The 13,924-nt window shown below is 39.1% G+C and overlaps 1 protein-coding gene across 8 annotated transcripts in view; it reads right to left on the reverse strand.

Annotated features, from left to right (window-relative positions):
- Positions 1-5,269: 5,269 nt before the first annotated feature.
- Positions 5,270-13,924, reverse strand: part of ORC3 (origin recognition complex subunit 3) — a 71,286-nt gene continuing 62,631 nt past the window's right edge. For 4 of the 8 annotated variants that reach the window (XM_069598302.1, XM_069598301.1, XM_069598303.1 and 1 more), the window contains exons 16-20: positions 12,936-13,036; positions 8,931-9,072; positions 7,222-7,338; positions 6,208-6,287; positions 5,270-5,693 (exon numbers count right to left, since the gene is read on the reverse strand). In XM_069598302.1, the coding sequence (XP_069454403.1) occupies positions 5,588-5,693; positions 6,208-6,287; positions 7,222-7,338; positions 8,931-9,072; positions 12,936-13,036 (546 nt within the window). In that variant the 3' untranslated portion in view covers positions 5,270-5,587. Of the gene's footprint in view, positions 5,701-6,207; positions 6,288-7,221; positions 7,339-8,930; positions 9,073-12,935; positions 13,037-13,924 lie in introns of all 8 variants that reach the window. The other 4 variants (XM_069598307.1, XM_069598306.1, XM_069598305.1 and 1 more) reach the window with 1 other exon arrangement.

Consider the following 13,924-nt stretch of genomic DNA (forward strand, 5'->3'; position numbering starts at 1 on the left):
GATTTTTCTTCCTTTTTAACTTTAGTGATTATATTTCACCAAAATTGTATTCTTTGTCTAAAACAAGGCCAAAAAGTGGTATAGGGCCTTTGCAAGATCCTCCAGTAATCCATATGTCCATTAAGTGCTTTAGAAACATTGGTATAGCACAGGGTGGCCATAAGTAAGGTGGATAATCCTACCTGGTTTTAATGGACTGATGGATTCTCAGCCTCAGCATATTACTGACAATTGGGGCCAGATTCAATCTTTGTTGTAGGGAGACTACTGCATGTAGGATGTTGAGCAGCATCTCTGGCCTCTACCACTAGATGCCAGTAACACCCTCCCCCAGTCCTGACAGCCAAAAAATGTGCCTCCAGACGGTGACAAATGTCAGGGCAGGGGGGTTAAAATGGTCCCAGCTGAGAACCACTGGTCTAGTGGGACAGCATTTTAGAATGCAAGAGTAAGTAAAAATTATAGAGGTGTGAGGATAGAATGTAAATATGCTTTACCTCTTCTTCACTCCAAAATGAACATTCTTTTTATATAATAAGCACATGTGAGTTTTCATGTAGATTTAAAGTTTATAAAAGAACTGGTCTGTTTTAGAGGATATGCTATAAGGAAAACTAGTGCTGGCAGTCTGAATGGAACCTCAAAACTTTAATTCTAGATTCAACTTTGATCAAGAACAAAATTTCCCCTACAGCCACATTTCTGCTTATCCCACCTTACCCCAAAATTCTTATGGGCTGCTTCCTGATTTTAACTGATTTAGTGTGTGACGTAATTTCAGAAAATGAAAAATGTGGGCAACTTCTTGGATTTATTAACAGTTAAGATTTAGATGGACCCAGTAGGTGGTGATTAGTACAGATACAAGCCACACTTTGAATTCCCAAAAAGCTCTGAAATTGCTTCCAATAAGTACAGAATTTAGCCAACAGTCATGTCATTCTTTACGGTAAAAGGCAGTGCTGGTACTGTGCTGTACTCAAGTTACTGTAATGTAACTAGGGTAAATCAAATATAATTCTCTGTATAGGAAAAGCAGGCACAGGCAATGTGAAAAAAATACAGTAAGTTTAAAAATATCAGTGCTATCTTTGGCCTATGGCACGAACTTATATCCTAAAGAAAATGATTTCCAAATGAGACATTTATTGCATCAGCAGTGTTAACTGGAGCCCTTTACAGGTTCTACCCCTAGAGACTGCTTTAGAAGACTGACGGGAGGTGAAGACTGTTGGAATCTGTTTGACACGTTCCCCAGCTGATCCAAGGTTGGAAATGATTGTATCTGCCTTTTTTGGGTTACTCCCTTCAAAATTACACAGTAACTGGTGTTAATAAGTGAATATCCTGCTAAAGCACTTGATGAGCCTGTCCCTGTCTACTCATAGATAGGGCTCCAGCAGTTATCGACTCCTACCTTTGCCCCAGCTGGGGAGCATTAGCTCATTCAAAGATAGGGCCAACAGTCCTCTCTCCTGCACCCATTTTCCTTATATATGTAATTCTCATTAAAAATCTAACAAAAGACGAAGTCTTTGATCCTATAATCCCTCTCTAGGTGTTACCTATTTTTGTGTTCTATAATCTTTAAAGGAAAACTCAGAAGAACTTTCTAAACTTCTATTCTTCTCCCACTTTTTTGGTCAATTTTTACTAGAAAGTCAAAACCTAAAAATTCAGTCGAACAATCCTCTTAAAGGGACCAATTATTGCCCCTTTTTGCTTTGTATAAGAACATGTAGCCCACCAGGCTCCTCTGTCCATGGGATTTCCCAAGCAAGACTGTTGGAGTGGGTTGTCATTTTTCTGACCCAAGGATTGAACCCAGGTCTCCTGCACTAGCAGGTGGATTCTTTTACCTCCTACTTAAAGGAATTTAATTAAATAATAATTAATTTAACATCTAATCCATATTCAGGTTTTCCCATTTGTCCTCAAAATGTCTTTTGCAGCTTTTTTTCCTCCCTAAAGCAGAATTCAATTAAGATTCTGACTTTCTGGAACAACTAAGCTTGTCATCTTATTGAATATTTGTTGTTAATTAATGTCATTAAACTCTTCTATTCCTTTAAACATACTGTAATCTGGAAGTTAAGTCTAAAGCATTTATTAATTTCATGTTAAGACTTCATAGTATAAGATGATGCTATGATCTCTGTTATTATATCACACAAAGTGCTATGATAGGTGATGCCTGCCAGGCTTTGTTTTCACTCTTCAGCCACTCATTAGCCACAAACATTTTGTGCATTGCTAATCTAATCAACATTTGAAACACTTTGTTCAGTTCGTGGCAAGATACCACCACACTGGCCTGATTTTCTTTGCTTTGCTGGTTGCTGGCCCAGTCTTTCTCTGAAGCATGCCTAGAGTTGACCTGGGGCTCCTTGCCTCTGCTCATACTCACTTTGGTGAGTATCAACTCCTCAGTTGATGGCATCACCATTCAGAAGCTTTTTTCAAAGAGTCCTGAATTCCCCACATCCTTCATCCAATCTTGATTTCCATCTAAAATCTCAACCATGTCTACTACTACCCTTGTAGGAGGCATTTGTGTCTTGGCCTGGATTATTTCAGTGACCTCCAAATTGGTATTTGTTTTGCCTCATTTGTGTCTCCTCACCTATTCGAGTCTATTCTCATAGCCAGTGATCCTTTAAAGGTCTTTCTAAACAACAGACTGGTTCCAAATAGAAAAAGGAGTACATCAAGGCTGTATATTGTCACCTTGCTTATTTAACTTCTATGCAGAGTACATCATGAGAAACACTGGGCTGGAAGAGGCACAGCTGGAAACAAGATTGCTGGGAGAAATATCAATAACCTCAGATATGCAGATGACACCACCCTTATGGCAGAAAGTGAAGAGGAACTAAAAAGCCTCTTGATGAAAGTGAAAGCAGAGAGTGAAAAAGTTGGCTTAAAGCTCAACATTCAGAAAATGAAGATCATGGCATCTGGTCCCATCACTTCATGGGAAATAGATGGGGAAACAGTGGAAACAGCGTCAGACTTTATTTCTGGGGCTCCAAAATCACTGCAGATGGTGACTGCAGCCATGAAATTACAAGACGCTTACTCCTTGGAAGGAAACTTATGGCCAACCTAGACAGCATATTAAAAAGCAGAGACATTACTTTGCCAACAAAGGTCCGTCTAGTCAAGGCTATGGTTTTTCCTGTGGTCATGTATGGATGTGAGAGTTGGGACTGTGAAGAAGCTGAGCGCCAAAGAATTGATGCTTTTGAACTGTGGTGTTGGAAAAGACTCTTGAGAGTCCCTTGGACTGCAAGGAGATCAGCCCTGGGATTTCTTTGGAAGGAATGATGCTAAAGCTAAAGCTCCAGTACTTCGGCCACCTCTGCGAAGAGTTGACTCATTGGAAAAGAGTCTGATGCTGGGAGGGATTGGGGGCAGGAGGAGAAAGGGACAACAGAGGATGAGATGGCTGGATGGTGTCACCGACTCGATGGACATGAGTTTGAGTGAACTCTGGGAGTTGGTGATGGACAGGGAGGCCTGGCGTGCTGTGATTCATGGGGTCACAAAGAGTCAGGCACAACTGAGTGACTGAACTGAACTGAAAGGATGGCTTAGACGGCTTCCTACCTAAAAAAGACCTTACAGTGGTCTACGCCCATAACTTTCCTGCTCTCCACCCCACCTCATTCAGTTCTGAGTTTCCCTCTTGCTCACTGTGTGTCCCACACTGGCCAACTTCGCTGTTCCTCCAGTGCAGCTTGCGTACTTCCCTTAGGACCTTTGTTATTGCTGTTCTTCTTCCAAAAAATCATGGCTAAATCTTTTTATTAAAATGCCATCTCAGGCAGCCATGTTCAGCACGATCTGCTTCCCTTTTGCTGTTTTTTTTTTTAACACTGTATAATTGTTCTTTGCTATTTATAGAATGCAGTGAGGGCATAGATCTATGCTCACTGAAGTACTGCAAGTGCTCCAACAGTGTCCCATGATACATGCTCAATAAATAATCTGTGAACAAATCAATCATACATTCTTTACCTAGATTTTACCAACCATAGTCAAAAATGAAACACATGATTGAGGGCACATCTCTGAAGGGGGGCTGGAAATGCTGAGGAAAAAATAGTGACCTAGTTGTTGTGAAGATACACTGGAAAATGTCTCACAACAGAAATCTAGTCTTTGATCACGTCCATTTGGCAAAGGCTCTGCTTATACCCTCATTTCAGGGACCACTAGATGACCCTGGTAATTCCAAGGTGTCAAAAGCCTCTTGTGTTTGTGTTTATACATTCATTTGCATCATGAATTCCTTATTTTCCAAGTTGACAGCCCTTTGTGCATATGTACATGTGTTTCAATTCTGAATAAGAAATCCTAGTATCTCCTAGATGAAGATAAGACATTTAATCTATCTGAACTAGTGCAACTCTGGTAATTATCTCAAGGCTTTGTCGGGCGAGACACTCTGCTCTGGCTTGCAGTTGATTCTTTATTTCTGCTACGTTGGGATTTACTTTTCTTTTTAACCCTGGCAACATTATGACAATTTGTCTGGGGGTACATTTCATCTAGCATGTAAAAGTTTTTGAAGTGGGAAGTGGGGAAGGGAGGGGTTATCCATTAATGTCATCTCAGCTCACCTTGTTGCCACAGGGCTAAGGAGCCCTTTATACTTACATAATACCTCCTTTTACTCTAGAATTAATGAGGCTTAAGTTATATATTAAGTCTGTTTATATTAAATTTGTCCTCTAAACACACAGACCTACAAGTGCATAGTTCTAAGGTCTTCAACTATAATATTCCTCACTGAATTTGGACTTTTCCCCTCCCAGTCATATTTGCATGGTAATTTTGGTATGTTAGTATACTTAAAGACACATCCCAGAATTCTCTTGGAACCAGAACATTAAATAATGAACTTGAGGTCTCTCTGTTTCACTATCTTGATATGAATTCTTATTATGGAAGACATTCAGGTGTCATTTCATCTGAGCCTTAAGGGTTGATGTGATTTGTAAAGATCTTTGAGGCTCTTAAGACTCCATGATGGTCAACCTGAAGTACAATATTTACTGCCTTTAATCAGAAAGCCAAACAACTTGAGACTTTTTAAGCTGTAAGACTAAAGGAAATGGGGCAGTAGAGGCAGTTTTAGAACCTCTGGAGGAGAAAATCCTCTAGAATATTCATCTTATTACATAATTTACACAAGTGAAGAATACCAGTGCAAGAAACTGGTAGAACAAAAATAAGTATTAATACTATTAGATCACTCAACTGATTCTCCTAGGTAAAGGAATTTATTACATTTATATATTATTCATGTTCAAGAACAATTTATTCATAATTTCTCCATAACTGAGAATTGCAGTTATAGTCTGAGAAAGTTTCTAGTTGCGTGTTACTTGTTGGATTTCAAAGTTCTCCAAAGGGGCTTTGATACATTCCTATCTGGGTTTACCAGTCTACTTTTCTGTTTAAACACCACACAGGGATTCCACGCTTCTCTTCTTGCCAGACAATCTTCTTTGAGCCATATGAAAATATGACTGGTCTTCTTAAGCTAACTGTTATCTTTCTGGCTTTGCTCATTTGCTGTCTAGCAGCCTCCCCATGTTAGCCTTGCCACATGGTCAGTCTTCTGTTTGGTAGGCTTTATAAATCCCAAAAGTTCTAATTCAGAGACAGCTCTAATAAATCGAGCACTGGAGGCTATAGCTAAGGAAATTCACCACGTATTTCTGACCCAAAAAAGGGAGTTAAAATCTCAGTGTTAAAACGTTAGTTGGTAAGCTGAAATACAGTTCAAATGCATACTACTAAATTAAACTATAACTCTTATTGGAAAACATTAAGTATAATTAGACTCCACTGTCAGTAAGATACAAGTGGAAAAGTGCTTACCACTTATCTAGTTCTTATCTTTCAAGGAGTATGGAAATTGGTTCCCTGCCAACTTCTTAAACTACATCAATAACCTAAGAAACAGAGAATTCAATAATGATGGTTCTGGGACATTTTTGGTGAACTTTGAAAAACGACCTTTATATAAGTTTTAGACCAAACAGTTTCAATTTGTCTCATTTTAAATTCGAAATAAGTATTAAGGAACAACTTATTCTGGTATGGTATGGTTCTATCTCTAGTGTAGATCTGGAGAAACTAAAAAGTATTCTGTATGCTTACTTGGACGTTGTAGAATTGATTTTAAAAGGATACTGGATAACTTCATTCCTTTCTTCTGAGGTTACAGAATTTGCATCCATTTTTTCAGCAGCTGTCACAACTGTTGCAAAAGCCTTTTGAGAGACAGGACAGAAGAAGATAAACTCTGCTGTTGTCAAACATCTTTTATTTTTTTGCACTTAAAGGCTCTGTATTTTTAAGCCAAACACTGCTGCTGCTGGTAGCTGACATATTTTTTAAAACTGTACCAAATTTCAGGGTCTTAGAACTACATTGATGATCACTTTAAATAAGTACACATTAAAAGAAAGTGGAATGTTCACAAATAATCTTATATTTCAGAGAACTAAGAAATGTGCAGAGAAAAACAAGAAATAAAAAGTTGAGAAGCTGAAAAAGTTGAAAAGCATGAGGCTGTCCTGTATCCTCTACTCCCAACCTCTATCACTCAGGAAAATGCCTATTTTTCTTGGAAGCAACCAATTACCATATATTTAAATAGTGACAAGACATACTTCAAATAGGGCCTTTAACAAAGTTAACTTTTAATATTCTGAAGAGGGAAAGAATAATTATTAAAGAATAATAACAGCTGTCCTTTGCCTTGCCAAGTATTCCTTGTACTTTCTGACAAATCTGTTATACAGTTATTCCAATATTTTCTTTTCTTTCATCCAATAAGGGAAATGCTAGTTAATAATATACTGTTTCATCTTGTGGGATAACAGAACTGACCTCAGCTGTTTAGCTTTTGTTAAACATACTAAAATGTACTTATTTTGACCTGGCAAGGATACAGCATCATTAACAGAATTAGCTTGGTTGAGGCATGTGGGATCCGCGTTCTGGGGCTTGGGGAAACTGCTGAGCCATTAGGTGCCTTTTTGGAGAAACTTGCCGGGTGATTTATAATGCTTTCCAAACCAAAGACAGGTGACTGAGAAAATAAGAGATGACCTCCAAAGTACCAAAAGTATAAAAACAGCCCAAGAAAGGTGTCATGGTTGGTTAGACACACAGACAGCATGCTCCTTCCCCCTGACCTACCTCCGACCAGTCCACAAGGTTGATTAGCCTGCTGCACTCCAGGTGCAGTTTATATGCTATGCAGATGTCTGGGGCAACATTTGGAATGCAACCTTCTTCACTTCTCAGTGCTTCATTCTAAAAATAACAGTAAACTAAGATAACTACCTTTCAGAAATCATGAGGAACAAAATCACAAATTAATTAACCTCCTAACCTGAAATTATTAAGCTAATAAATGAAGTCTTTGGTTTCCTTTATTTTGTGAGTTGTATTTATTCTCCAGTAGTTAACTGGTTGTTGGTCAAAATCTCCCTAGTGCCTAGTCACTGGATGGATATTGCCAGGATCAAAAAACAGGAATATTTTTCATTTTCATCATTAATTATTAATCTCTTTTTTCATTTAAATCATATATTATTCTTTACTGAGACTCTGATGCATTTCTGGTTTCCATAAAATTTTATGGAATTGTAGATTTTCAATAAACTGCCACTTCCAACAATGCTAATTACCTGAATTCTAGCAATTACTATACTGTACTAGTAAATACCAACATACCACTACCAGGACTACAGATTGTCGCTCAAAGAAGACTGTGTTGTCAGCATTGCAGATCCTATCCCCCGCAAAACCATCGGTGTTTTTTCAACCTATATGAAATCGACGGTTCTTCTTAAGAAACAAAATCTCTTTCATATACACACATGAATTATATACTTCCCCAAACTTCTGAAATCACACCAGTTCTCTTCTGTGACTTGATACTAGCCAAAAAAAAGATGGATTTTGTAGAGTTTTAATTCATGGCTTATATAATAAAAATAATTGATATTCTGTGCCTTAAACATGAAATTATTCAATTACCCCACTACTGACATTACTGAAAACCATGATTTACACTTTCCTACTCAGCATTCTCTCACAATGCTTACTTAGCATGTTAGTTTGCGTGCCCTTTCAGACAGGAAACCAGTACATTAGAACTCTCTTCATAGGTTTTATGGAGTCACTTCTTAAGTATCCTCTGTTGTAAGATTTCCAGGTGCTTGAGTTGATAACTTATTAACAAATTAGCAATTTAATATTAACTTAGCAAATTATCAACAAATTATTTTATGTGTATCTATAAAAACTGACACTTTCAGCTTTTTGAAATGTTTAAAGTGATCATGTTATCTCTCATTGAACTCTTTTGTTTAAAGAATAACCTGGAACTGGCAGATATGTCTGGAGTTTAGGAGTTTTATTTCCAGCAGATTGCTGGCTGGCCTCTACATTCAGTTTTGGAGATACTCTCAGGGTAGATCTTTCTTTGGTTTAAAATCCAAGATGAAATTGCAAAGTTTTTCCTTTTTCCATCAGAAATAATCATTTGGATTTTTTAAAGTAATTTCACTGAGTCACACGGTTTGACCAATTATCTGCTGTTACATCTGTAAGAAGCCTTTCCCTTATTTTCAAGAGTAGTAGCACTATACTCAAGTTACTCCTATGGCCTGGTTTTATTACATGAAAGAGAAGACAATCACACATGATCAACAGTTGGTAGTGTTAGTTCACAGGCTTAGAAAAAAGCCCTCTAAAATCTAAATAGAGTTTTTAAAAATATCTGAAAAAGGTACAACCCTGAGCTGCCTGCTCCCTGCTCATTAGAACAGCAAATTTACACTAAGTTACATAAAGCCTGGAATCTGAACTGAACTGTCAGAGAAATGTCCGCTTCTTACCTTGAGGTAGTAATAGGGGTTGTTGAGTGCGGTGTGGAGGGCTATGCGAGGGGCGGCATTCAGGTGCTGGCGAAGGGTGTGGGCAGAGCTGAAGTACAGCGTCTCGTGCAGAGGCTGGGTGTCTGGAGGCAGGAGGTACTCTCTGAAACCGTCAAAGTCAGGTATCAGCTTTTAGATGAGCACAGGTTCATTTTCAATATAATATTTTTGTTACTCTTCTGTGGAGGACTGAGCAATTTACTTAAAAAGCAAAATCAACAACAACCAAAACAAAATAAGTATAAATCTAGTGCTGCTGCTGCTAAGTCGCTTCAGTCGTGTCTGACTCTGTGCAACCCCATAGATGGAAGACCACCAGATTCCCCCGTCCCTGAGATTCTCCAGGCAAGAACACTGGAGTGGGTTGCCATTTCGTTCTCCAATGCATAAAAGTGAAAAGTGAAAGTGAATTCGCTCAGTCGTGTCTGACTCTTCGCGACCCCATGGACTGCAGCCCACCAGGCTCCTCCATCCATGGAATTTTCTAGGCAAGAGTACTGGAGTGGGGTGCCATTGCCGTCTTCAAAAATCCAGTGCAGCTGTCCTCAATTCCACCTCTTCCATGTAATATTGTTTAAAACTTCTACTCTCTGGAGTAAAGGAAACTATATCTTAGTTCTGATTCAAATCTCTAGGAACAAATGTATACAAATTACATTTTTGCTCAAAATCTTTAAGGTAGCATTTCTTAAAGTGTCAATGAATACTTCCTTAAATTATTTAGGAAACATGTCATATTTCTTACCACAGCAAACATTTAACTCTTGGCAGTGTTAAACACAGGCCTCAGACCTGGAATTAAGAGTTTAGGAAATCTTTTTGGATCATGGAGATATCTCTCATAGAAGAAAATATATGTGAAGTTTTTATGTGTTAGAATTCCTCTTTATAAGCAGAAAAGGCTAAAGTTTCACTTCAGAGTATTAAAAAAACAAATCATTTATCATTAAAATTTCAGTTACTGAAAAAAATCACTAATTTGAGAGTCTTCTGTCTTATTTGACTAGGTAATAAACCAATTTTAATGAAATCTGAATTTTTTTTAAAAAGCATTAAAAACTTCACTCTGAATATATAATAAGTCTGTCAGCCGGTCTCAGCCATGAAAGTACATGGTTCCTGGGTGGCCCAGTGGATTGCAAATCAGAAAGGGGAAACTTTGGCATCCATAACCCAAAGGCAGAGTAGTAAGTCACAAACTCGATTAAAGCAGTTAATTCACAATGCCTTCATAAAGATTCCTGGGGTTTAGCCAGTCCTGGGCCTGAAGTATTTTGGTCACATGACAGATTTGTATCAGCTCTTTTCCCACCAGTGCAGGCAGAGCTAAGCAGCTTCTTCAGCCCATCCACCAGGGAAATTACTCTTCTTTCCAGTGTTCTGGCTTTCTTCCCCCCCCCCCCCCCCCACCCCCGGAGAGGATAACACTGCCTAGAAAAATCCCATGACACCTGCTCCACCTGCGTGGTCTGGCTTTGAGGAAGAGAGGAAGCAGAGAGGGTCCGAACCATATACATATCATGCCCCACCAACTCCATCCTGCCCATCTCAAGTGCCCCAGACCCCCTGCTCCAAGATGCTGCTCCTTCTCAAGTCAACTGGATCAGGTGGTTTAGCTGTAGCCCTGGGAATGGTTTCTGTGATGCCAGCTGCCTACCTGGATGGCTGGCTACCCATTTGTAGTTTCTGACCACAAACTTTCCCCATCCGAACCTCAGGCTGTCCCCAATCATCATACATGATGGTCATTAAAAGATCATCCTGGAGTCCCTACTCTGTAATAAGGACTGGAAATCTAGCAAGGCAACCAAAGCAGGTCAGTTTCAGAAAAGAGACTGTCTCATATTTGTCCTTCTCTCCCTTTTTAAAATCCTCATATTTAATGTTTAGAGATTCAGGTAATTACCAACGTCGATGAACTTTTTAGATGGGTATCTGAAGGACTTCCATCAGAGTCTAAATATTTGCCTGTATTTTGTTTCCACTGGACTATGTTAGTTGCACAACAGTGATAAAACATCACCATGTATTAGAATTCTTAATCCAAATACAAATATGGAGACTGGCACAGAAATCAGCAGTGAGTCTGGCACTGGAACTCTACATGACGCTCAGATCAGAGTCTACAAGCAAAAGAGGTGGTATGAAGGGAACTGGTATGACCACTTTAGTATCCACAAGGGTTACAAAGCTGAAGCTTGCATTCTGGTGAAAACAGTTAACTCAGTGGCAAGTTATTCTCATTTCTCAGTAGTTTCAGCAAAAGCTGCTCATGGTATACTAGGAACTCTGCTTGCTTCTTGGAGTCTAAAGGTTGTTATTTATCTTTTAAGGACTCCTTTTCTCCAGAACTCCAAGCTCTGTTGTAAACATCTGTGGTGTGAGCCTTGGGGACAGTGTGGGGAAATGGAATGGGCCTTCTGTCAGATGTCAGCAGATTGCGGTTGTTTGACTTTGCACAGGTCACAACCTCTCTCTGGGCTTTAGCTGCCACATGACTTGGTCCTATATAGCTCTAACATGCTATGCAGTCCTATCCTCTTCCCTGCAGGGACACTCAATCTTGGGAAAGATAATAAATCCTGGTATGGAAATTTTTGTGATTTCACAACACAATGCAGTTCAATCATGGTCAGTTTTATTTCAGTAACTACTCAGAAAGGTGAAAAGTCAGACATATTAATTAGACCAAAGGTCATGAAAAGGGAATGGCTGGTTGGTTGCAGAGGCTACAATTTGGGATCTGTGGGAATTCAGGAAAGAAATGACATTCGACCTACAAATTATGCCACATTACACTGTAAAATTAGTTTTAGCAACTACAATGGTCACAACTTGGGAAAAGAGAACTAGGCACATGGGTCTAGAAACTATAAGCACAGGAAAGCCCGGTAGGGCAAGGTTAATTCTGTGAGTTCTCCAAGGTCATTTTTAGCCAGGAGGTCACTTTAGCGTTGCACTGTATCACTTTTATGTGACACATTTCTCTCACTTTAACCTTCCTTTTGTCACACTTGGTTGATCCTTTTGACTTCTGCCCTGACATTAGTAATTTCTCCCCAGTGACCAGGAACAATGACTGCTCCCACACAGTCCTGGAAAATGGAACTGTTCACTTACAAGGACAGGTAATTTATCAGAAAACCACTCTTCATCTTCAATAGCTGAATTGCTTTTTTAGTACTTGATTCTATTCAGTACCCAGTCTGCTGCAAAGACTGAACTGCCATTAAAAAATAGGATAAGCAATGATAAAGAATAGTCCTTTCCCTATTTTTAAACTATTTGATCATTTTATTTTTATGACTTCTCACTTTTTTTTCTAGATGGCATGTCCCAACTGCAGGTTAGGTGGGTGATTTTACAGAGCTGACTTTTGGGAAATTCAAACTTAGAATGATTTGAGTTTCTCAAGAAAGGGATCATCTTAAAATACAGGTAGGAGTGGTGTACTTCTAAATGGACTCTGAGTGCCTTTCTCAGCATACACTGGTGCTGACATGATCATGAGCTGCACTGGTCTCCCTTAGAAACCCTTCACTCAGAATAAAATAGGGCATTACAGCTTGGCTGGGCTGGGTTGTCTGTTTTCTGGGCTTGGCCGAGATCCAGCATGCTCTGAGCAAAGACGCAGCAAGGATAAAGCACAATGAAAACACCTTGTTACTAGAAAGGGGAAAAATCCTTTTGTATTTCCAACCCCACTTCCCCTCTCCACCATCAGCATAATGATCAGGGTTAAATTTAAGCCTGCATTCTATTCAAGAGTGAACTAAGTCATCTGGTTAGCTGCTTTAATACGGATGGGAAAGGAATCAACATTACAAGTCTAAGCTGCACAGAGGGAGGTGAGAAGCATAAAGCCTACACCAGAAGAGTCCCGCACTGAATGAAGACGACTATCACACCAGTGTCATTTGGGCAAAAAGCCTGATTTCTAGCTCTGAAGAGCAACAACAAACTCACCTCACCAGACTGTCAACGAAGCTCACAACTTGTTCTCTGAGGACTTCAAACTTGGTCTGCCTCTTACTGGTACTTCTTAACTCCTTCATTTCCAGTAAGGACTATGGAGGAAAGAACAGACCTTCTCTGGTTTCGGAGACAGGAAGCCCCTCAGAGGGGGAGCTCTGTTGCTCAGGCAGAAGCAGTCAATGCCTTCCGTATGACAGGGTGTATAGAGACAGAACCAAATCAAGATGGGTTGTGTTTATCTGTCATCTTTAAGAACTGGGAAGAATCTCTCCTCCTAGGCATATTGCTTCAAAAAAACATCAAGTGACTTTTCAAGGAATGAGGAGATGGGCAGTTTACTTCATTACTGTGTTATATGGCAGTGCGCTAACTAGCCACAACTCTTTACTTCATTTAAGAAAAGGACTTCCAAGAAGAAGAAAAAATCCTTGCTCTTTGCCATATTAACAGGATGGACTCCATGTGTTTTGTTTTGCTTAGATTGATGTTTTATTCTATGTGATCATAACTTGGGATCATGGTACAGAGGTTCTTTATTTTGCCAACCAAGATCCTAAAGTGAGAACTATCTGAAAAAGGCTATATTGGACACACTGTATGGATCAATATACATTAAAAAATAAATAAATCAAGGAACATATATAAAATTAATGAGTTAGTCTCTTTGGAGTCTCAATGTGACCAAACTGAAAATCAAATACATCAGATAAATAATCAGATTTCTTTTTGCAACCATGTTCTCATTTTCCGTTATTGATATTAATTAATTCTCTTTCTCCCTGAGGCTATCAGAACAGGTTCTATCTTTATTGGTTAGTAAGTTCCAGATTTCTACAAGGAGAATGAAGATAGCTATGGGGTAAACAGGATGCTCAATTTATAAGTGAGTTACAAAGTCTGCTTTATTCCTAGCTGTGATTTTAAAACGGAAAACAAAAACATCCGGGCAGAGCTAATCAAGAGCACACAGGAGCATCAGG

Source organism: Ovis canadensis, chromosome 8 (genome assembly GCF_042477335.2).
Source record: "Ovis canadensis isolate MfBH-ARS-UI-01 breed Bighorn chromosome 8, ARS-UI_OviCan_v2, whole genome shotgun sequence".
NCBI classification, from domain to species: domain Eukaryota; kingdom Metazoa; phylum Chordata; class Mammalia; order Artiodactyla; family Bovidae; genus Ovis; species Ovis canadensis.